The sequence below is a fragment of the Aphelocoma coerulescens genome, chromosome 2 (genome assembly GCF_041296385.1).
Source record: "Aphelocoma coerulescens isolate FSJ_1873_10779 chromosome 2, UR_Acoe_1.0, whole genome shotgun sequence".
In the NCBI taxonomy this organism is placed as follows: Eukaryota; Metazoa; Chordata; class Aves; order Passeriformes; family Corvidae; genus Aphelocoma; species Aphelocoma coerulescens.
Window position 1 is genome coordinate 136,435,891 of NC_091015.1, and position 24,170 is coordinate 136,460,060.

Sequence of the window (24,170 nt, forward strand, 5' to 3'; positions counted from 1 at the left end):
GAAAACCAAAACTTTTTCAGTGGTGATAGTAGTTTGAGATTTGTTTTTATTTTCAGGAAGCCTTTTATGGAAAGAACCTTGATTTTAGTAGGTTGTGCTGTATTTTATACCCCAGTCAGAAAGAATGATTGCATTTAATATGGAGAGCTGAACAATTAACAGAGTTAATAGTCTTAAAGATAAGATAGGAATGCTAGGATCTGTATGTGATCCTGAGGTCATCAGATTTAAAGAAAAAAAGCAAGAAAACCACATGAACAAAACCATTATTGTGTAGCTTTCTTTTCACAATTACTGGTAAATTTACTTTGAGAAATTATTTCTTACTCAAATTTACATTATCACTTATCTCAAAGAAGTGCTTAGCAGTTTGACTAATTACACAGTTTTAAAACTTTTGCTTACCTTAGGCTGATATTTCTTGGCTGTCAGTAGTAGATGACTTCACTTAGAACATTTTATGCTACAAGCTGCAGTGTCATTCAGCATTTGAAGAACAGTGCAGGTGTCCAATATGAAAAGAAATCTGCTGTGTGGGAGTCTGAATAGTAGTGAACAGTATAAAGCTTGGACTGACATAAGACCAAAAGCCGTTCATCATTAGCTGCTTTTGTCAACTGCTCTAATTCCAGGACTGCATTCTAATCCACCTAAGGCTGAAAGAAAACATATTAATATTTTACCATAGTGATTTAGTATACATTAATTGTTCATGATGTACTTCATGATGCCAAAAATCCCCCAGAAAGCACATTTTTATGAGTGCAAGATTTGACTGTAAGAAGTTTCCTTAGCAAAACATGAAAAAATAGCATAAAGAATGTCTTTCCTGTAGCGTACATTTTTCCATATTAAAAAATCAATTGAAATAAGTTTTTATATGACAGAAGTATGAAGGGTCAATTCATTCCCTCTCTTTAGCAGTCACTAAGGGACCTGTTTTGGCAGCATTGAAGAAGTTCTGCTAATAGCAGAGGGAATAGCAGGATTTGATCATGTCATACTTGATATCTTCCATCTTCCATCCATTCCCTTATTTTAAATTTACTTGTATGCCAGAATGTTTTCAGAACTGGTATTTTGAATTTAAAAAATATGCAATGGATATGTTTGCAAGCATACAATTTTGGTATTAAAACCCAGATAATATTTATAGAAAATCTTATCGGAAAGTGTACACTGAAGAACAAAAGATAATTCTAGTTAACGTGCAAGAATTTTTACACTATGCTAATTAGCATCTTAAGGCAATGAATCTTTTTTTATGTAAATAGTAATTAGTTTTACAGCAAATACTATACAAACACAACAAATGGTTGCAGCAAATACAACAAATTCTGCTACAGAAGAAACTTTTCAAACTGAGCCATCAGGTAATATAAAATTATTCCATCTCACGATGAAACTACAGTGATTTCCTAAGCAATATTGGCTGTCAAAAAATAGCTCTTCATCAATCTTAATTTAATATATTTCTTTAAGAAAAAGGAAGAAATATTAGCTGTGTTTAAAAACTGTGAAACCTTGTACACCTCCAGTACTGTGAAATGACACTTTCTGAGTAATTTTTTTCTGTGATTGTAGGCAGTAAATATTCTAAAATTTCAGTCATATTCTTAAATATCTTTAAAAATTGCCATTTTTTGGTATTGTCTTTTGTTGTGTATAGGAAGTATTTGTAGTCATATCAGTTTTTAATAAATGTGCTATTCATATGAATGCATGAAATTATAGGATTGCCCTTTTTAAGAAGAACCTTTTTCAGTTTTTGATATCTCATTAAATACAGTAATGGATGAATGGTTTAAAGGAAAAGGAATAGCAGTAGGTTGAAAAGGACAGCCCCTGTGGAGACCCTCTAAAATCTGAGAATTTGTGCAAGCAGTAACACAACTGTAAGTTTGCTTAGGTTTAGGGATAGGTCTGTGAATTATACAAGAATCCTGTTGTCATAATTATATTACTGGGCTCTGTTGGAGTCAGGAGGAGAACTGGCCTGAGACTGCATCTACATGTTCACAAGGAGACAGGATGATTTGTGACTCTCAGGTAACCCTGGGGACATGGATATTGGAAGTATGAATTTTGAAAGGCTTTTTTTCTAGGTCTTTTCATGTAAACTTTCCTCCTTCGTTGGTAATTTGTCTGTCACAAATTGTTTTTTAAAACATTTATTTATTTAATTAGTTAATCGAGTTGGTTTGTGTTACTAAACCACTACAGGTGCCCTTCTACAGCTACTTATCCTGAACAGCAACTACAGACACTCTTCTCCATTCAAATATGCATTTCAATGCTGTACATACAGTTACTAGCACTTGTTAATTAGGCATAAACTGGGCAGTTTTCCTGTATATGTAATCTTTATGTAACTGTTTTTCAGCAGTGTAAAGAGTAGTTTTCTGTAAAGAATGTATTGAGAAGTAATAACATTTGAAATCCTGCTATCCAACATTTGAAAGCACCAGATTAGCAAGTGAAATTCTGCTGTTCAGCTATATATTTGGCACAGATGCAAGCAGCTTTACAGGGGGTTTTTAACTGGGTTTGTACATGCCGTGTCTACCAACTGATGAGCTGTGGACTTACCCAGAGATTCTTCATTACAGAGAAGGTGATTAATATTTCTTTTCCCCCTGTGCATCTGAATGGTGCTTGGAAATGCCATGCAGCCATCACATCTTGTATGAAAGAGGGTTAGAGCAGGAAGCCACTGTCTGAGAGTGTGGAGTGTCCAGTGCCCAGAGCCATTGCAGCAGCACAATGTGTGATGGAGGGGATTTATGAACTGGCCTTGCTGCAGACTTGTGTGACTGGAAATCTTGCTTAAGGATGCCTACAAAGCTAGGTCATTGACAGTGGGAAAGAATACTACCAGCTGTAAAATGGGAGGTTTTACAGCTGTCTTTTAAAATATGAAGGTGAGTGATTTGGGTATAGTTTGAGATAGTCCATAATCATTTCACATTTCCTTATTGTTCTGAAGAGAGAGAGCAGAATAGCATATGAAATTAAAGTTTCTACACAGAACAACCAGAGTAGTTTGTTTAGAACTGTTTGTACCACACATTGACAACAAAATGTGCAGCAAATAATAAGGGATAGGAAGCTTCCTGCACGTCCTTGGGTTCATGCAAGAACTGGAACCAATACAACTCCTGATAAGATTATTTCAAAAAGCATTCCAAGATTATCAGAAGGGTTGCACTGTATCATAAAAGAAAAAAAATACCCAGGTAAAATACAGCATGCAGAAGCAGTTTTCCAGCTCCTCCCATTGCTGCACGTAAGTGACACAGTTATAGTTAACTTTGGATTATCAATCACTGTGAAACAGAATGGGAAGGTTGTACATTTGAACAGCTTTTCCGCTGCTTTTGCATTCAATGATGAGGCTCTCAGAACCAATACTGGACATGGAAATGGCAAACTACAGTGAAGTTTTAGATCCGACATACACAGCACTGGAGTTTGAAACTATGCAGATTCTGTATAATGGCAATGGTGAGTTCTGCCCTGTGAGGCAAAATCAAGCCAGTTAACAGAAAAAGTGAAGTTTAGTAATGCTATAAGGTGTTAGTTAAATGTTTTAATAATGGAGCATTTGGGGGTTGTTTTCAAACTACAAATCTGCTCTCTTACACTTCATCGCTGACTCTAAGTTGGTAACATTAGAATTCTTTAAGGAAAATAAAAGAGAGGTTATATATAATAAAGTAGCTATACTGTCACCAGTCAGTTAATCAAAGGAAGAAAATGGTCTATTCAGCAGTTGTTTTATTTACTGTAAGACAAATGAATAACTAGTATTGACAGTTTGGACATGGAAGTATATTTCGTATATAACTTTCAGAAAGAAAGGACAAAATTATCCAGAGGTTTGTGAAAAAAATTAGCTACTGTTTCTTGATGCCTAGTTTCTAATTGTTGGACTAATATTTTTTTTATTTAAGTGTTAATCTAACCTTTCTAGCTAAGTGTATATATGAACAAGAGTGATTCAAAAAGAATCACATTGGCTTTCTGGAGGATAATGTTTTGCTGAGAAAAAGTATTTGCATTTGGCTAATTTAACACTTTAGGCAGACATTTTGTATGCAATTTTTGAGAAGTTGTATCAATAATTTATGCTTGAAATAGAAAGCATACCATTTCATTCTGCTATTGAGTACTGACCAAAAAAAAAAAAAAAAGTGAATAAAAGAATAAAAGTATCAGGCAAGTTAAACTACTCAAAAATGGCCTTCCAAATCTTTTAATACACTAAAAATGTTGGCTTATTGTATCTTAAAGAACAATTCCTAAATATATAGTAATATGTATTTTTAAAAGGCAGAACCAATATGTAGTGATTTGCAGGAAAAATATTTAGCACCTGAATTTCCACATATTTCTGCCATATAGAAACTAATTGAGGTTTCATTGTTGGGCTTTAACTTTTATCTGAATTTCTGATGTTACATTACAGCAAGCTTAGTAAATAGAAGGGTAGATTTGGTTATTGATTTAGGAAGAAAAAACAGAACTTTATGCCCTAACTGAATTTGAAGCTATCAACAATGATTATATAACTTTAGATGATTTCTCTGCTTTTTGTTCTAATATGGGTATTTCATTGGTCATTTGTTTTTTGCTGAATAGCACCCTTTTGGATCTGTTAATATTAAATAAAATAGGAAGCCAGATTAGGGAGATTGTGCTTGGTTGCATTATGTGTTGGCGATAGAGCTGGTTAAATTATCACTGTAAGTGATTAGCTTGATAATTATTAGTTATCAGGTACAGCCTTCTTATGTTTAGAGTTTGTTTAGAGTTTAGCCTAAATATTTTCTTACAGCATTTATAAATACATTGTCTTGTTACAGTGCTAGTCTGGAACTGAAAGCTGCCACTTATGAACCTTCCCTATGTATCTTTTCCAGCTGTCTAAATTAATTGGGAACATTTAGAGAACTTTAACAAGCCACATTCAGGCAGATTACACAGTTCTATTGAAATCAAAGAATTTTTCAACATCAGGTCAATTTTCCAGACATTTTGTTTCAGAATAACACCAAAGGAAATAAATATGTCCTTGTATTTATATGCACAACTTATATTGCTGTGAAATTTTTCATCATAACATTCAAATATTGTATTTTTAATTATTCTGCTGTATGATGCAAAGTTACAAAACTACAAAAGAAAAGTCTAATATTTTTCTAAAACAATTCTGTAACCTAGTTGAAAAATAATTTTCCAGTCATGAAAATTCTGATTTTAAAATAAAATCTTTATAGAACTGAGTTCTTACTTATAAGATTTCATTTTATTTAATCATTTTTAATGTAATTCCTATCAATTACAGCTCTGTAAACCAAAACAAAACAGAAAGGTTGCTTCTCTCTGTATCTAAAGAACTCTTTAACTTTTAAGCTCTGCCAGACACAATGAAAATTTTATAATGTATTTGTGTTATACATTTCAGTTGGATCTATATAATACGAATAATAGTATATATCAATATTAACAGTTTTAATCCTGTACACTGTTCATGAACTCATGTACTTGACTTTTGAATCTACGTTTGCATATCTAATTAATGTAGCACTCTTTCCTCTCCTGGACAAAACAGCTACAAATGCTTAGGGCATATTTTCCTTTCATTTAAACCAGAAGCAAAACAAAAAGCTATTTTGCAATTGTTTTTTTGAACATGTCTGCTAACATTGTGACTCAAAGTATAAATATAACTGGTTTGATTTCAGGTGAACTTATTCAGTAGTGTTTACCATATTCAGTGACTAATTGTTAATCACATAACTCATATTCTGTGCAAGGAAAGACTGCGCCAGTTTTCCTGTCAAAAATATATTTGAGGAAATAACAGACTCTTAGCATGCATTTTTGTTTGGGTTTTTTTAAATTAAGTTGTGCAAAACCCCTCTTTTTTTGTTTCTTTGTTTAATATCACAAACCTTTGTATGAGAGTTGCCAGCTATTGCCAGCTTGTATGAGAACTGATACATGAGATCTTTACCAGTTAACACCACTTTGTGCCAAAGTTCCCCTTCATGTTAGTAGGAATGTATGTGTAATTATAAATGAAGAAGTGCACTTTAATTTTTAACCCTTCAGCTGAAAAGAGTTTAGAACACAATTATTTGTTGTTATGAACTTCATAAATTCTTTTAACATCTCTAGCACTTTGAAAGTGTTCACGTCAGTAAGAACCAGATGTAATAAGATTGTTAAATTAAATAAATATAAATTGTTAAATGGCAATTAAGAGAAAAGGCCAGAAAAAACCTCTATTTAGGTACAACTTGTGCATGAGGTGGTTGTTGGAAGTTTTTTCCATAACTGTGTATGTTCTTGTCTCTTGTCAGACAGTTCAGGAGAAGCTGTCAACATGAATGCTGCTGACAACGGGGTCAGTAGTCTCTGTGCAATATGTGGAGACCGAGCGACCGGAAAACATTATGGCGCTTCCAGCTGTGATGGATGCAAGGGATTTTTTAGACGTAGCATAAGGAAAAACCACGTCTATACTTGCAGGTATTTCAAAAGTTCATCTAGAGGTACTAAAATTAATGAATTTAAGGAAAGATTGTATTCAGACCTTATCAGAATTTTCAAACTATATTGGGGTATTTTCAGCTTTTTCTTAAGAAATGCTACTTGATATTACACATTCCAGAAACTATATTCCAGATACTTGTTGATGTTGTTGATATCATTACATCACTCAGAGGCTGTTTCACTCTTTTATTTATGATTACAAAGGTCATTTCCTGAAAAAAAAAGGAAAAATGTTCATATTTTCACTGCAATGTGAAAACTGTAATTCTTAACTGTTTTCAAAAATTCTTTCCTTTTGAAGGTTGTTTTTGAATAGTAAGTCTAAGATTTATGAGTCTTCTTTTAAGGGCCATAGAAACACCTCTGCACATTTTCCCACTTGGTGTGACACACAGGTCTTTTGAGCAGCCATTTCCCCCTGTCAGTCTGAATGACAATCTGTTACTTTCCGAATGGCGCCCAAAATATCACCCGGCACAATTTTTGATGAAATTTTCTGTGCAAGCTCAGGTCCATAAACTGTCCATTTTGAGCCATGAGCAGAACATATGGAAAACTCAGTGAGTTTAAACAAATCACTGAAAGGCTATATTGGATTTTTAAGTCAAGATTTTGGTAGCGATGGGGCTTCAAAAGTGGATTCTGTGAGAAGCTGTCAGAAGTGTCCCCAGCATCTGGTGAAGCCAATGCCAGCCAACTCCAAGATGGGCAAAGCTGAGCCTATCAGCAATGGTGGTAGTACCTCTGGGATAATGTATTTAAGAAGAAAAAAAAAATCATTGTGCAGAAACAAAATGTAGCTAGAGAAGAGAGGAGTGAGAACGTGATAGAGGAACAGCTCTGCAGACAGCAAGTTCAGTGGAGAAGGAGGGAGAGAAGGTGCTCTAGGTGCTGGAGCAGAGATTCTCCTGCAGCCCATGGTACAGACCATGGTGAGGCAGCTGTCCTCGTGAAACACATGGAAATTCACAGCAGAGCAGATATCAACCTGCAGCCCATGGAGGACCTGCTGGAGACGGTGGATGCCTGAAAGAAGGCTGTGACCCCATGAGAAGACTCTGCAGCATCAGGCTCCTGGCCACACCTATGGCCCCATGGAAAGAGGAGACCACACTGGAGCAGGTTTTCTGGCAGGGCTTTTGACCCTGCAGGGGACCCATTGCTGGAGCAGCCCAATCCTAAAGGACTGCACACTGTGGAAAGCAACCATGCTGGGGCAGTTCATGAAGAAGTAATCCCATGGGAAGGACTAACATTGGAGAAGTTCATGGAGAACTGTCTCTGTTTTGAGGGGCCTGACAATGGAGCAGGTAAAGACTGTGAGGAGTCCTCCCCTTGAGGAGGAAGTAGCAGCAGAGACAACATGTGGTGAACTGGCTGTAGCCCATTCTCTGTCCCCTTGTGCCATTGTATGGGGTAACGAGAAAACATTTCTAAGAATGGCTTGTTACTGGAAGTGTTGTTTCCTTCACTCTTCTTTGGTTGTGTAATACTTTTATAAGGAAATCTCTCCCTTACAGGCATAGCACGGTGATATAGCATAGGCATACCCTTAAAGTGGTATGTCAAGAGCTGACAGAAGTGATTTCAGGAAGAGCTCTGCTTTTTCAGAGTCTGTTTATCTAACAAACACATGAAAAGAAAAAAAGGCAGACCTAGACAGGGAGAGGGGCAAATGGCTCATCTGCATTCACTTTAGGCACACCTATAGATGTGCACAATAGCCTGGGTAAGCCACCTTGCAGTGTCATGCTCTGTGTATTTCCTCAAGCCTTTTTTTTCATTGTGTTGGTTCCTCTCATTTCCTGTTTAGGTTGCCACCTGTAGTGATAAAACATGCAGCTTGTTCATTGTTATCTCCCAGAAGGAGTAAACACTGCCAGACAAGGGTAATGGTTTTGCAGCTAAGGGGCTCCTCCATGGCAGCAACACTTGGCTTTTTCCTTGATTGTCCTTTCCTTTTTCTATTTGCAGTTTTTCTTCTTTTTTTCCTCCACCGCCATTTGATGCAGCCAGTTACTGACATACCTCAGAAATCAGTTGAGGTGTAAATGATGTACATAACTACAAAATTTTCCACACTTGCCTATTCCAATGCATACACGTGTTTGTACACATGCATATATTCCTGGAAAATGAACAGGTATGGAACAGCTCTCAAAACTGATTAAAGAAGAATAATCAGTGCAGCTGGAGAAGAGAGTCTGTGGTTATAGAAATTATTCTGACAGGACAGATTAGTTGGTTTGCTTCTTTGTAATCAGGGTCCTACTTTATTAATGCTTTATACATTTGCCTTTTCTTGTCTCTGATAGATTCAACCGACAATGTATTGTTGACAAGGACAAAAGGAATCAATGCAGATATTGTCGTTTAAAAAAGTGTTTTCGAGCAGGAATGAAAAAGGAAGGTAATGGAGTTGTTTATTATTTGATATACAAAGAGAAAAAATCTGAATTAGCTTTGAAATATAATGAAAATTCTAAAAAACTCCAGCAGAGTAAACGAATGGAAAATCTGCTACAATGCCTTCATAATGGGAAAGTGCTTTTATACTAAGGTGAAATATGTGTCTTCTAACTTTCAAGTGGGTAAGCAGTTCTAGAACTTTGAACATAAGGAAGTCCATAGATTTAAAGTGAATTTTCAACTGTTTAATTCATGAATTCTGGCACCAAAATTCATTGATTTCTACCTATTGAGCCATATGCTGGAATATTTCAAACTAATAGATTTTACTTAAAATGTTCCACCAAATCTGAGTAATAAAATATCTATGTGGCTTTTTTTTCCCTACACTAAATAATGACAGTGCCAATTTACTGGTTCTTCCCTTAAATGTAAGTGTATGAAGCATTCAAGCCAGAGAAAGGAATGTGAAGTTGAGTGAAAAAATAGTGAGAAGAGTGGTGGTATCTGTCAGTGGAGTGCTCACATTAATTAACAAAAAAATCTAATTTCTTTAGGGCTTAATATAGGAAAATTGTTACTTATGCATCTCACTGACAGATATGAGAAACACGTGTCACAGTGATTCTTCTGTCAAAGTGGAAGGACCAAATGACCACAGGAGCAGAGCAATAGGGAAAGAAGGGCAGTGCAAATAGTAGAGGTGGTTTTTTTTTGTTGGGGCTGTTGTTTCAAGGACAATTATGATGTGGAGGCAAAAGATGTCCTTATCCTTTTCAAATACACCTTCAAAAGTGGTTTGTCACAAACTTTGCTACCTTTTTTGTTTGGAGCAACATACATCTGCTTGCAGGCCAGTCTGAAATGTGAGTGCTCAGTTCTCTTGTAACGCGGCGATCATTCTTTTAGTCTGTACAAAGGAAGCTTTTTCTTTATGCTCTTAAGTATCTGTACTGTAGCAGTGCTTTGGTAGTGTTTAAGTCACTGGTATGAGATAAAATGGATTTTTCTCCTTGAAGCTGGATGGGGATATTCTAAACAGTGTTACACAGGGTATGAAATAGGTTAGCTAACTCTTGTGGCTCTCCTTTAAGACACTTCAGCCTTTTGGAATTTGAGCCATTAAATCAGTAACGTATTGTATATATGTTATCAATCTAATGGGAAGAAAGGGAAAGACCTGTGTATCCACAGCAGACCTAAAAGTTTTGGAAATAGCAAGCTTTAAAGACTTTCAAAACCTGGAATTAAAGAGTAGCTCATCTCAAAAGGGACATCTGGAATTCATCTAGTTCATTCCCTTAAACCAAGGTTGACATCTGCTTAAACCAAGGTTGACATCTAGGTTCAGTCAGGTTGCTTGGGACCCTGTCCAGACAGATTTACACAGTCCCTGAGGGGGGAGATTCAACAACCTCTTGCTCGGCAAGCTCTTCCAGTACTCGACCACCCTCAGTGGGAAGGGTTTTTTCCTTATAACTAGTTGGAATATGTCTTACTGTAGTTAGGGTAGTGTCCATTGGGTCTTGTCTTTTCATTATGCATGAGAAGAATCTGGCTCCATTTTCTGTATGCTACAGAAATGAAGACCCTCATATCCATGTTGGTCTTCTCTTTTCCACATAAGCAAAGATGCCTGTCTCTGCTTCACCTTGTGCATCTTGTGGATTACATCTCCATAGCCCTCTGCTGGACACTGCCTGATTTTCCAGTATCTTTCATGTGCTGGGGATCCCAAACCACAGAAATGCTCATTTCCCTCAATATGCTAATGCAACCTGCTGCACGGCACAAAGCTCTTAACCTACTTAACACTACTCTGCCCTACTCTGATCCCACTGTGTCTAAAACTTTCAACACTACTTTTGTTTTGTTATAACCTCTCTACATGGTTAGGGCATGTCTCATAGTGTAAGTGTAGCATAGTCTGTGATAGTTTCCCATGTTGTTTCTAGAAAATCTCTTTCTTCAGGACAAAGATAAGAAAGGCTTCAGTTGGTAAAAGCTTTAAAAGTCCTTTGAGCAAATATACCACCCTCCTCATGGAGTCTGTTTAAGGCTATTTTAGCCTGAATTGACAAAAAGGCTTTAGCCAGATATTCTAGTCTAATACTCCAAAATTATGTCTGTGTAGAAGAAAATGAAAGCATCCAACTATGGTTTTCAGCGTACGCCACCAGTGACTTTCACTGGTGGAGTATTGTCAGAACACCTTACTATTTTTGTAAAACTAATCAGTGCTGAACTTATTTTAATTATCTATGCAGAACTTAAACTGCTGAGATTCAGTGGATGTTTGTTTCAGCATTCTTTTACAAAAGGTTATGTTTTCTCTTTCCTGTCTACAACATACTATGTGTTTATCACCCCACAAGATTTCTTAGAGTGACCTTAATAAAAGGCCCATCAGCGAGTGTCCTTGCAAAAAGTTAGTACACCTCTGGAATAAACAGTGTGCATTGTTCAGATAAACCCTGAACCTACTCAGTGCAGAGAATATTTTTTTTTTTATTGAAGCCCCTTGTACTACTCCTAAATTATGTAATGCAGATTGTTTCCCACAAAATAGCGAATGTATCTTTGGAAATAAAGCTGCTGCTCTTAAAAGACAATGAGAGTCCTTGTGCAAAACCAAAGATTTCTGTTGATGCAATTCTTTTTTTCCCTCCTTTTTTATTTTCCTTGGCCTAATCTTGGGCATGATCTAGGTTTTAGAAAGATCTGCCTGATAGTTTTTACTTTTTCTTCTTCCTTTAGTTCAAAAGTATGCCTTGTTGCTTCATAGGCTTCTCATGTGCTGATTACAGATTCCTTATCCAAAGCTCTTTCAAATGCTTTTTTTTGGACCCCATGAGACAAAACTTACTGAATTTACTGTCCTAAAGTTTTTTTGGTGTGTTATTTTTGGATTGATTTTTTTTTTCCTTTAACTTAGTTAATGTTCCATAAACTGGCTATGAATGCAATGTCACTGAGGAGGAGCATGAGATTTGAGTTTCAGAATTATCTTACTAGTGGATTAAAGTCATGATTCATTCCTGTTTCATTGTTTCACACAGCAGAGCATGAATAGGGCTTTCATACTTCCTCTGACAGATATTTTTTCAGTAGTGGTGCTGTACCACTTGACCTGTTTGGCAGTCTGGAGATGTCCATTTCTGCTGTTATCATAAAGCCTGACTTAAAAAATTGGTTAAAATTGAGACCATGTGTTCAAATTCAAAGGAAGAAAGAGGTTTTACTGTAATTAATCCAGTGACAAAAGTGATGATTAATAATCCCTCTACAATTAGTTATACATGCTTCATGCTTTTTACTGGCAAGTAGTGTACCAATACAGACCATAAACATGTATTATCATCCTTCCTCATCACTCAGAGCTAAAAGCAGATCATCTTCTTTGAATGTCATACCTTTCAGTTCTTACAGTTATCTTCTGAAATCTAGTAAAGTTCTGAAATTATACTGTGTGTCAGTGTTTTCAAGTCAATAAATGAGATGATTATTCTTTTCCAGCTGTACAAAATGAACGGGACAGGATAAGTACAAGAAGAAACACTTTTGATGGCTGCAACAGTCCCTCTATTAGCACATTGTCGCAAGCTGAGACACTCTCCCGCCAGGTACTGAGAACTATCACAAAATCTAGTGATGTTCAGACCACTTTTACTAAAATTAAATACTGTTCAATTTCTTATTCTAGGAATATAATTGTTGAGATTACTTTTTTCTACTTCCAAAATGCACACAGCTTCCTCTTCTCAATGAAAGAAGCGGTAATAGAATACATTCTTGAAGCAAAGTCAATAAAAAAAATTCTACTCTGTCCAGGACAATATGTCTTAGGCACCTTTCTTAATAAAGGTTTATGGTTCTATCTGCTTTTAAATCAGTTGCTGTCTTAGGCAGCTGGTGTCATCTATCTATCCTTGAAGCTGCCTTTCCTATCAAACATAGGGAAAAATTTGTCCAAAGCCATTACATTCAAAGGGGTGTGGACACTCACTTCCTTACATTCTTTTGAAAATCCCATTTTTAATATCCTTAGACACTATAAGTAAGGCAAACAGAAGTGTTCCAACTGCAGAGTCTATTCACATCTTGCTTTTAAATTTTCTTTGTCTCATCTGAACTTCATTTTCTCTTTTTCTTTTTTTTCCTATCCAATCAATTGCTGAATGGAACAGTCTCCAGTCCTTTTCTGCACCTCAGATAAATCATGGTCATTGATTCTGCATTCTTGCACCTCTTACTAACTTGCTTAGAATTTAACTGCCACCTTTATGATTTCATGCTGACTGATTTATACATCCCAAAATGCTTTGTAATCTCATCCTTTATCAGCATCTCTCTTAGGCTGGAACTGTCTGTAAAGAATTGATGCAGGAATTACTGGGGAGTAGTCTTTGGCACATATTGCATGTCCGGGCAGAGCAGATGAATACAATGTACCTTCCTACCTTTCATACCTATACAGTATGAAAAATATAGCTATTTTTATCTCCTTAGTAATTTTTTTAACTTGCTTATTGTGCTTTTTTTATAATACTCCTTAATCATTTCCAACTGGTATATGCAATTCAGGAATAAGAACTGTCTTGAACAGAATCACACCCTCAGCTGTTTATAGCACAAAGTTATTTTCAAACAGTAGGTTCTGGGCCTAAACCATCACCTTGTGTGTACACAAATTTATTGTACTTACTATTTGGTATGTTTTAGTAGAACAGAATTGCTTCCACTATGTCAAGTGTATATGAAGATACAATCTTGGCCTCAAAATCCAAGAGGCTCCATTAACATGATGGCAAATCAAAGTCTTAAAAGTACTTGTTTTTCCCTCAATTTCATAGGTCTGTATGATGAGTTCAGTCCTGAGAAGAGACTTAGAAGAGTTGATAGTGTCCCAAAACACTATCCAAGTACTTCAGCTGTGAAATGAGGAAGAGGGTGGCATTCATCCCTTTTGAAATTTTCATATTAAATAGGGAAAATTAGTTATTTTGTTCCTTAAGATCCCTTACAGGGGGGAATTGTCTAAGTATAATTTTTCTCCAACAGACCTGGGAGAGGCTTTCAGGATTATGTAAATATGAAAAGGGCATGCTGGACTCTCATATGAATAAAGAAATCTGTCCCTGAAGGATTGCAGAACAATTGGGATACAGTGTTATATTGTCATGTTCATCAAGTCATTAATGGTAGAAGTTACCCTGGCAAAGGTTTCTTCTCAATACCAGAAAGAATTTTTTACAGTGAGAACAAGCAATTACTGGAGCAACCTTTCCAGGGATGTGGTGGAGTCCTCATCACTGAAGATTTTCAAGATGCAATTGGACAGGGTGCTAGATAATCTCCTCTAGGATTCCTTTCCCACAAAAGGTTGGATTAGATGATCTTTCAAGGTCCCTCCTAACCTGTGCTGGTCTATGATGTTATCACATCAGTGACTTCTGTGTTGTACCCCATAAATGAGAGGCAGGTTAAAGCAATACAGAAATAGAAATTGAAAAACACATAGCTTCATATCCTTGTCAAGAGATTAAATCCTAGGTTCATAATGAACTCCATTGGAGTCATCCCCGGAATCCCCAGCAGAAGTTCACCAAGTAATTTCAGCCTGGAGACTGCAGTTTGTAATATAAGATGTAATTTATAAAAATGCACAGCTTTGATTAAAATATATTAAGGGAAGGACAATGTATTAACTTCATGAGTCACTATGTCTAACAATTAAACAATCTACTTCTTCTTTACCTTCATGTATTATCTTCTAGCTGGTGCATAGTTAGTATCATTTTCAGGTAGATCAGAGTGCGACCTACTATCACAAATCTCTTCTTTGTACCTTTGAATCATGAGCAAGACCCCTTTTACTCTTCTGGAAAAGGGGTATTGAATTTCTTTACTCTCTTTCTGTACTGAAGGTTTTCTAGAACGAATCACTCTGGTAGCTCTCACCTGAACAATATTCAGTATTTTCAACCTGGTTTTTGTACAGGAGATGCCAGAAATGGATTCATGATTATAGCATGGATTTCACACATTCTCTGTCTACAAAGAGGCAATACCTCTAACCTTTTTCCTACATGATAGCCTTTGAATTATAGGTCTGAAGAATTTTTCACCTGCCTAGCTGCTGTATTTCCCTGAGAACTAATGTTCAGCTGGTTAACTGACATTAATATCTAAGCTGTTTTCAGTGTTTTACACTACTGAATTATGTAGGAAGCACAGAGCTTTAGTTCAGAAGTTCAACTCCTTTTGACTACACAAGGATAAGGGATTTCACCAGAGATCCCACTGAGGGATTTAACATGGATACATGAATGAAGGGGAACTGGTAGGAGTCAACCTAAATAGCTTCCACTATCCTGAAAACTGTAGGAATGTAGTGTTGGAAGGGCAAACAATTATTTTCTTTTCCTGAGGAAGATAATTGTGCTACATCATTTTCTGAGTATGCTTTCGGTAATAAAACATAAAGGGAAAGTCAGTTTCATGGCTTTTTTTCTTTTTCTTTTTCTTTTTCTTTTTCTTTTTCTTTTTCTTTTTCTTTTTCTTTTTCTTTTTCTTTTTCTTTTTCTTTTTCTTTTTCTTTTTCTTTTTCTTTTTCTTTTTCTTTGTCTTTGTCTTTGTCTTTTTCTTTGTCTTTTTCTTTTTCTTTGTCTTTTTCTTTGTCTTTTTCTTTGTCTTTTTTTTCTTTTTCTTTTTCTTTTTTTCTTTTTCTTTTTTTCTTTTTCTTTTTCTTTTTCTTTTTCTTTTTCTTTGTCTTTGTCTTTTTCTTTTTCTTTTTCTTTGTCTTTTTCTTTGTCTTTTTTTTCTTTTTCTTTTTTTCTTTTTCTTTTTTTCTTTTTCTTTTTCTTTTTCTTTTTCTTTTTCTTTTTCTTTTTCTTTTTCTTTTTCTTTTTCTTTGTCTTTGTCTTTTTCTTTTTCTTTTTCTTTTTCTTTTTCTTTTTCTTTTTCTTTTTCTTTTTCTTTGTCTTTTTTTTCTTTTTCTTTTTCTTTTTCTTTTTCTTTTTCTTTTTCTTTTTCTTTTTCTTTTTCTTTTTCTTTTTCTTTTTCTTTTTTCTTTTTCTTTTTCTTTGTCTTTTTTTTCTTTTTCTTTTTCTTTTTCTTTTTCTTTTTCTTTTTCTTTTTCTTTTTCTTTTTCTTTTTCTTTTTCTTTTTCTTTTTCTTCTTCTTCTTTTCTTTCTTCTTCTTCTTCTTCTTCTTCTTCTTCTTCTTCTTCTTCTTCTTCTTCTTCTTCTTCTTCTTCTTCTTCTTCTTCTTCTTCTTCTTCTTCTTCTTCTTCTTCTTCTTCTCTCTTTTTCATTCTGTTTCCTTTCTTCTTTTTTTTTTCCTTTTCAGCTTCCTTTTTCTTTTGCTTCCCTAGTATGATAGCAACTATAAACGGACCTTACCTTCTCAGGTTTGGCTTTATCTTAAGTTGGCTTTCCTTCCTTGCTTCAGAGAAAGCCTGGTTTTGATCCTTTCCTTGAAAAGTCATTAAGAATTTAAGAATTTGGCTCGGTAGAAGTGCCCCAGCTTCAGGCCCAGAAAGATATTGTTCTCTTGCCATTTCACAGAGCACTGTTCACTGCAGGTGGTCTGATGCACACACATATCCTTTACATTTCCTCTGAAATGTCTCAGGTCTCTGCCTATACCGCTGCTTCATCATTGCAAACCATTCTCCTCCAGGCACTAAAACCCCCCTATTTTACCTTCTAAAGTTAATGATACTTATCTTTTCACTAGAACAACATGCTAACCCTTTATCACTCTCTTTCTCTTAATATCTCTATCCCTTAATATTACTGCATGCCACTGTGAGCTCTTCTTTTTTTCTGAAATGAAGTAAATGTCAACCATTTTAAAGGAAAAAAAAAAACAAAACACTTCCCTTCTACAAATGAAAAGAGCTCTAATGTGTTTAAAAATAGTATTTTGGAATGAGAGGATATTGTATCATGATATGATTAATTAAAGTTTTAGCATTCTGCAATGCACACTGGTAATAATGGGAAATAAAAATGTATAATTTACATGCAGGGTAATGGTCCCTATGGTCAAGGAATTTCTCAAGAGCATCTGCAATTACTGCTGTGATTTTTTCTTAAATATTCTGTTAACCAGTGAAAATAAAATTATATGGAATTTAACATTGTTCATTTTTTCTCTCATTATGTCCAGATCTCAATCTCCAGTCCTGGTGCTAGCACTGATATAAATGTTAAGAAAATCGCTGGTGTTAGTGATGTCTGTGAATCTATGAAGCAACAACTTTTGGTCCTGGTGGAATGGGCTAAATATATTCCAGGCTTCTGTGAACTACCACTTGATGACCAGGTATAAGAGGAAAACAAAGAGAAAACTCTAATTAATGCTCTGTTACTCCTGTGATATTTCAATGTCATGATGAAGCACTCATTCCTTTTTGTCTGAACAAATAGAGCTGGGTACTAGACCCACCCTCTTAATTTTTTTTTTAAGTTTTGAAATAACACCACCACCACCACAGAAAAGACATTAACAAAAAGAAGCAGCAAAGCAGCATGTCTTTAAGTGTTTTGTTCTTTCTGTAGTCTTTTGGAAACAGAATTTTTTTGTGACCTTAAAAAGCATTTATTTCATGTTCACTTTTCATTATAATATGGTTTAAGACAGCATGTTATTTAATTTGAAGTGGGTCTTCTCTACTTGCAAAAACCAAAAGCAAATAGCATCTCAAAAAAATACCAAGCATACTGATATCAATCCATAGCAAATAATCTTTCATACAATCCAATGTACTGAAATTATACTGTATATAATAAATGTGAGGGAAAAAAGCATCAAATCTTGAAAATTCATAAGGGTTTTTATGACAGAGGTCTGATCTATCATCACATCTGTAATATATCCTAATATATCACTGGCTTTCAGAGTAGGTTGTGCTGGCAAACCCAGAACCAGTATCTCCACAATGTGGTGAGCAGTTCTCTGACAAGCAGTCTCAGCAGGAGGTTAATTCATTGCTTGGGATCTCTTGATTCCACACAAAAATCTGATTAATCTTGAAAATCACTCTGTGAACTGGAATTGTGTAAATCCTTCTTTTTGTTTCTTCTGTCTCTCAGTTTTTAACAAAATCCTGCAAGTGCTAGATCATCCTTGGTTTTGAACTGAGTCTTTCTCTCTTATATCCTTCTTCAGGAATATCATGTTTCAGGCCACAGGACACCCCCCCAAAACAGGAGTTTAGTGATGTCTTTGCAGACCCACAAAGCACATACGTGCACAAGCTCAACATACTCAAATAAGTTAAAACTCTGCTCATGTGAAAGAGAATTTCAAATGCATTGGCTACACAAGGGCAACAAAAGCAAGCAAAAAATATTGCTGCTTTTATTGTTTCGATGGCATGAAGGAAAAGAGAACGTATCAAATGTCCTTAAAATGTTTTTGTCTGCATTTAAAAAAATAAAATATCAGCTCAGAATGATAAGCTGAAAACACTCCTGCTGTGCTTGAAGAGTACATATTGGGAAATACTCTGAAACCTTAAGTACCTTAGTAAAGTAGGGACAAAGATGTTGAGAAATAAAACAAATGCCACTTTTTCATTTGTGATAATGAGTTTCTAAGGGGCATTGTGCATTCAGTTATAAAATAAGCCATCTGGTTTTGAAAAAACGATTCCTGATCTGGGAGCCAGCCTGATTTACAAACCATAGAGGAGGCCAGAGCAGCTAAGGTAACTCTACTGAGAACCTGGTATGTCTTAACAGATAAGTGTTACCCAGGTGCTGTGTACCTTTATATCTCTCCTAAAGTGATTGTCTTGGATTAGAATGACTTGTCAAGAGATGAGTTCCTTGAGGAAATAAAGGCCGTTGCTGAGATTTCAAGCAGACATTAAAACCAGAGGAAAGTAAATAGGTGACAAAGAGTAAACTAATAAGCACAAGTGCCTTCACAGTACAAATTTGGATTCCTCTTTGTGGACAATAGTGACTCTTTTAGCATATCTGGCTTTGTTGGGAAAAAGCTCTTTTAAATGCTGCATAAATTTTTGGTTCAAGAGAAAAAGCAGTGATGGAACCAAATTTACTGTAACAGTCCATTCCAGCCCGCTGGAGTCTTTAGTGTCAACTTAGAAAGCCAGAGAAAACTTTGTCAAGGGAATACACACTAGGAAATAAATGCAGGTAGTGTATTTATTGAAAAGTATTTTGCAGAGCCTGATATTTAAGATCTAGACAGAATGCTAGAAGTGACAGAGGGTGACAGTTAGAGTGCTATTTTTACAATGTTAAGATTTTTACATTCACTTTACATTTTACATTGGAATCTTAACAGTCTTAAACATGTACCAAACACACAGTAATATGCATCCTCTTTTCTTTTGCTCCTATTGAAACTTACTGCTTTATCATCTAACGAGTCTGCTGTTTTTTTGTGAGGTTGCCCTGCTAAGAGCACATGCTGGGGAGCACCTGTTGCTTGGAGCAGCAAAACGGTCCATGGCATATAAGGACATTTTACTTTTAGGTAAATATTGGTTTTGTTTTACTTACTGATGATGATGTTATAGTACATTAGCAACGATGTAATCACTTAAGTGGGACAACTGCTACAATCAAAGCAATGCATTCTGTGAATGCTAAATAGCTATTAATGACATAATGTCACGTGCCTGTTCTAGCAAAAGCAGGTGGATGGTTTAATGTGAGTTAATACAGCTAAAGGTCTATTGGATACCAGAAACCACAATTTAAGTGAGTTTCTGGCAATTGCCTCCTTACATTATTGTCCTTTCTACACCTTTGTCCCATAAAAAAATGGAACAAAACAATACCAACCACAAAAACACCATAAAAACCCCTTTGCTTAGGAAAGAAACAGCCAACATGTTGCCCATGTACTGCTTTCAGTCTTCATGAAAACCATCTATCTGGAGCTTTCTCAGGAGTCCTTCTGACTCTACTGGCTAAAATATTAAATAGCCTGTTCCCTGCAACTCACTTTCCCAAGAGCCCTCTCACAGGTGCCTCGACAGTTGCCACAGGACCACCCCATAAACATCATTCCTGCTGTCCCTGCTGTGTGACAGATGGGTGCATCCATGGCACACTGCCGAGGCACACCTGCAGGAGCATATTCTTGGTCAGCTGAAATAGCTCCTGTGCTGGGTTATATAAAGGGAACATGGCTGTTAGGGAAGAGGATGTTGTCATGTGATGGAAGCATGTCTTCTAGTTCATGCAATGGGGAGTCCCAGTTGCAAGATTAGATGTGAACCTGTGTGGAGGGTGATGTGATGAGGCATTTGTTAGCCTTGTTTGACACAATACTCTGCCACTCTGAAGTGTACTCTGCCAAAAAGAGTTTCATTAGACATGTTCATTATTGGGGCTGTTTCGCAAGGAAGTCTGTAGGTCATTGTGCTGGTTTGGACAAATTTGGAGGAAAATATCCTCTGATAGAAGGCAGGTTAAAACCATCCCTCCCCCACCATGTTTGGGAAAAAAAGAAACTTTCCTTGAAAGAAAGTGAAAGAGATAAAAAACTATTTATTTAACAAACACACAAGGAAAGCATATGCAAAATGCTAAATAATAAAACTTCTCCCTTTGGAAAGAAACCTGGGAAGATTTCAGAGTCCTTCTGTAGGTGTGATCTCTCTCCTCCTCCTCGGAGATGGGTCGGTGTGGGCCCACCTCCAGGGCCTCGGTGGAAAACTCTCCCAATGTGTTCTGATGTTGAAACAGTCCAGAAGAGAAGAAGGGAAAAACCGAAGTCCCAGGGAAACAAAGTTCACCTCTCCATCTCCCTCCGGAGAAAAGGAGCCAAAAACTGGCTGAAAAGCAAGAAGGGTGCTTCCTCTGCTCTTGCTGCTGCAGAAGCAGAGGAGTGTGTGTCTGTGTCCTTGAACAACTGTTTTGAAAAGTTCACTCAGTTTTTTCCTTTCTCCCCTCTCAGGCTCAGTTTAAAGGCACAGAGAGGCACAAAGTTAATTCCTGGGCATAGTGCAGCGATAGGGGATACACATCATAAAGTCACCCCAAGACAGTCGTCTTGGACAGGATTTTTGGTGTGAGGCAAGACTATTTGGGATATGGACTCAGATTTGTCTCTTCACTGGTAGTGTGGTACAAGGACGTTTTCTACTACTTATTCTCCTTCCTCTTTGGGCCTGCCTTTTCATAGCCATAAATCAGCTTGAATTTATTTTTACACATATTAAAACATTAACAGGACAAGAAGGGCTTGGTCTGAAGGTATTTCTCTCACCAGCAATCCTTTCAAGATAAAGGCTGTACAAATGGCTTTCTTAAGGTAGTTATTTCCCTACATACAGTTTCACTAACAAAATTAACAGAAACAAAACAAAAAAAATTGCAGTTTTACTGCAATTAGTAAGAAGGTAATAAGAAAAATAATGATAATGTAATAGTAAGAAAATTATATTTAGTATCACCAGCATCAGCATATATACCAAAAGAAGAAACAATTTGAGGCTTCAAGGCTTGTATATGATACTTGGAGGCAGGTATCTGTAAAGTTTATGAGTAATTTTGACATGGACCTCTTGTGATATAATTATCAGTTTTTCTTTCAAAAACTGCATGGTGGCTTCTGAAAGCTTCGTGATATTCCTATTGTTCTCCAGAAGGTGAATTAAGATGCCATAGTGGAGACCTCCAAAATGGATATTTAAAAAAAACCCCAAAAAACAAAAACCCCAGGTAAAATTAATTCTTGACTGATAATTTTACAATGCTAATTTTATTAGGAACAACAGAAACATCCATTAGAAAAAGAAGCATTTCCAGTATCTCCTCTTGTCTATTGACAAATCCTTGTCATTCATCTTGGGATATATTATTTTAATCAGGGAAGAAGACATTTTAAGATAAATTTATTAGTATATTTATCTGTTATTTAAACATAAAGGTCTACTCCTTCATACTTGTACATTCAAATACAAACTTTGGTCCTGTGGACTAATCAGCAACTCCACATGTTGGCATACTTTTATGTATAGATTATTTACAGGGTGACAGCTATAATTCGCACATATACTCTGTTTGCAAAGAAAAGTTGTGTGTGATGCAAGGGAGAGTCATTACTTAAAAAAATTATTAACTTGATTAAGCAATATGAAATGTACTTTTGAAATTGCCTTCAACTAATACATTACATCAAAATGTTTCTATTAATTCACATGTTGGTATTCTTTCTCTCCAAGGCAACAATTACATAATTCATCGCAACAGCACTGAAGTAGAGATCTGTCGGGTGGCAAATCGGATTCTGGATGAATTAGTTCGTCCTTTCCAGGAAATTCAGATAGATGACAATGAATATGCTTGCTTGAAAGCAATTGTGTTTTTTGATCCAGGTATTTTTGCAAAAATATCTCTCAATTATTTTACATGTAATTGCATTGAAAGTAGTTTTTGTGAATGTAGCATCTGTTCATGTTATCTAGCTGAATGGAAAAGAATAAAATGAAAAACAGTAAGATGCTCCTCCCAAATCATGATATGCCTTGACTTTCAGTTTTTGTCATTTTTTAAGATGCAAAAGGCTTGAGTAATCCACTGAAGATTAAGAATATGCGATTCCAAGTCCAAATCAGTTTAGAGGATTATATTAATGACCGTCAGTACGACTCCAGAGGAAGATTTGGAGAACTTCTTCTTCTACTGCCTACACTCCAAAGTATCACTTGGCAAATGATTGAGCAGATACAATTGGTTAAGCTATTTGGGATTGTTAAAATTGACAGTTTGCTTCAGGAAATGTTGCTGGGAGGTAAGCTAACAATTTGTTAAATTTACCGTCTTGTCTTATGTTGAATTTAGCATGTTGAGATGTTGAGGGAATCCTGATCTAAGCTACCACTCTGACTCGCTGTCTGAGCTTTGGGTTGTGTAACTGTTAGCTAAAGTCTTCTTGTCTTGGCAGTTCATCTTGTTAACTTAGTTCTACAGTGACAGATTGTGCTATGTATTTCTCAGTAACTGCTGGGTTGTCTTACAATTCCCTAGGCAGATTAAAGAATCCTTACAAATATTTCATGAAATGCACTGTAATTGCAGTCAAAACAGTGAAAATAAACGCAGTGCTTAATATGCTTGAAGTCTGGTTAAATTGTTTAATGAATACCCAGAGGCAATTATTCAAATTGCCAATCAAAATATTTACTCTGTGGAAATGTAATTACTGAAGTATAAGTCACTGGCAACAACATGCTCTTTTGAATTGATATATGCTCATGTTATTTTTGCAGGTACCTCTAATGATGCCAGTCATCTGCATCATCCAATGCATCCTCACTTAGCCCAAGATCCATTAACTGGCCAAACTGTCCTCATAAGTTCAATGTCTGCTCCTGTACATACAGAACAGATACGTAAGTAATTGCAAGTTAGCCTTCTGTCATAACATTTCACTGTTTAATTTTAAAATATTAATTAGAATGGTGGCCTGTCAGTGTTCATAGAGCTATTTCATCATCATTCTTAAATTAAAATAATTGTGCATTAAAAATGTATGTATATAAATGGTGTTAAGTAAGAGACTTTGACTTGAATTTAATTAAATTTTAAAAATTCAACACCATTATGATATATCATTGTTTTTACATGCACAATCTTTAATAAACTAAAAATTCTGATAATTAAAATATCCTGTTTCCCTAGCATGTCAAATGCAACAGGACTCCCTTTCAGTGCAGTAGTGTGTATATCCAGAGTAGACCAGTCTATAAAAAGATGTAACTCTTTCTATGTTCTTTTTCAGCAACTCCAGAAACTCCATTACCTTCCCCTCCACAAGGCTCTGGGCAAGAATACAAAATGTCTGCAAATCAAGCTTCAGTCATTGCACAGCAATCTATTTTGAAACAAAAACCATTGTGATAATATTTCTGTCTCTGTCTTATCATTCCTTCCTTCCTTCCTTCCTTCCTTCCTTCCTTCCTTCCTTCCTTCCTTCCTTCCTTCCTTCCTTCCTTCCTTCCTTCCTTCCTTCCTTCCTTCCTTCCTTCCTTCCTTCCTTCCTTCCTTCCCTTCTCCCCTTCCTTTTCATGCACTAGATAGATTGGTAGAACACTTGCACATTTAAATCTCAGGTTGATAAAGGAAATTATTTCCGCAGCAGCCACTACTGTGGGTGTTCCTTAAAACACCTTATGATTTGGAAAGTAATGCTGTTCTGACTGCTGC

At 35.9% G+C, this 24,170-nt stretch overlaps 1 protein-coding gene across 5 annotated transcripts in view; it reads left to right on the forward strand.

The window, feature by feature from the left end:
* HNF4G (hepatocyte nuclear factor 4 gamma) overlaps positions 1-23,957 on the forward strand; it is a 61,774-nt gene extending 37,817 nt beyond the window's left edge. For 3 of the 5 annotated variants that reach the window (XM_069004970.1, XM_069004971.1, XM_069004972.1), the window contains 9 exons: positions 6,369-6,537; positions 8,877-8,971; positions 12,487-12,593; positions 17,146-17,301; positions 19,398-19,485; positions 22,187-22,339; positions 22,519-22,755; positions 23,234-23,356; positions 23,746-23,957. In XM_069004970.1, coding sequence (XP_068861071.1) covers positions 6,392-6,537; positions 8,877-8,971; positions 12,487-12,593; positions 17,146-17,301; positions 19,398-19,485; positions 22,187-22,339; positions 22,519-22,755; positions 23,234-23,356; positions 23,746-23,864 — 1,224 coding nt within the window. In that variant the 5' untranslated portion in view covers positions 6,369-6,391 and the 3' untranslated portion in view covers positions 23,865-23,957. Of the gene's footprint in view, positions 1-3,348; positions 3,505-6,368; positions 6,538-8,608; positions 8,705-8,876; positions 8,972-12,486; positions 12,594-17,145; positions 17,302-19,397; positions 19,486-22,186; positions 22,340-22,518; positions 22,756-23,233; positions 23,357-23,745 lie in introns of those variants that run through there. The other 2 variants (XM_069004969.1, XM_069004974.1) reach the window with 2 other exon arrangements.
* The last annotated feature ends 213 nt before the right edge of the window (positions 23,958-24,170 follow it).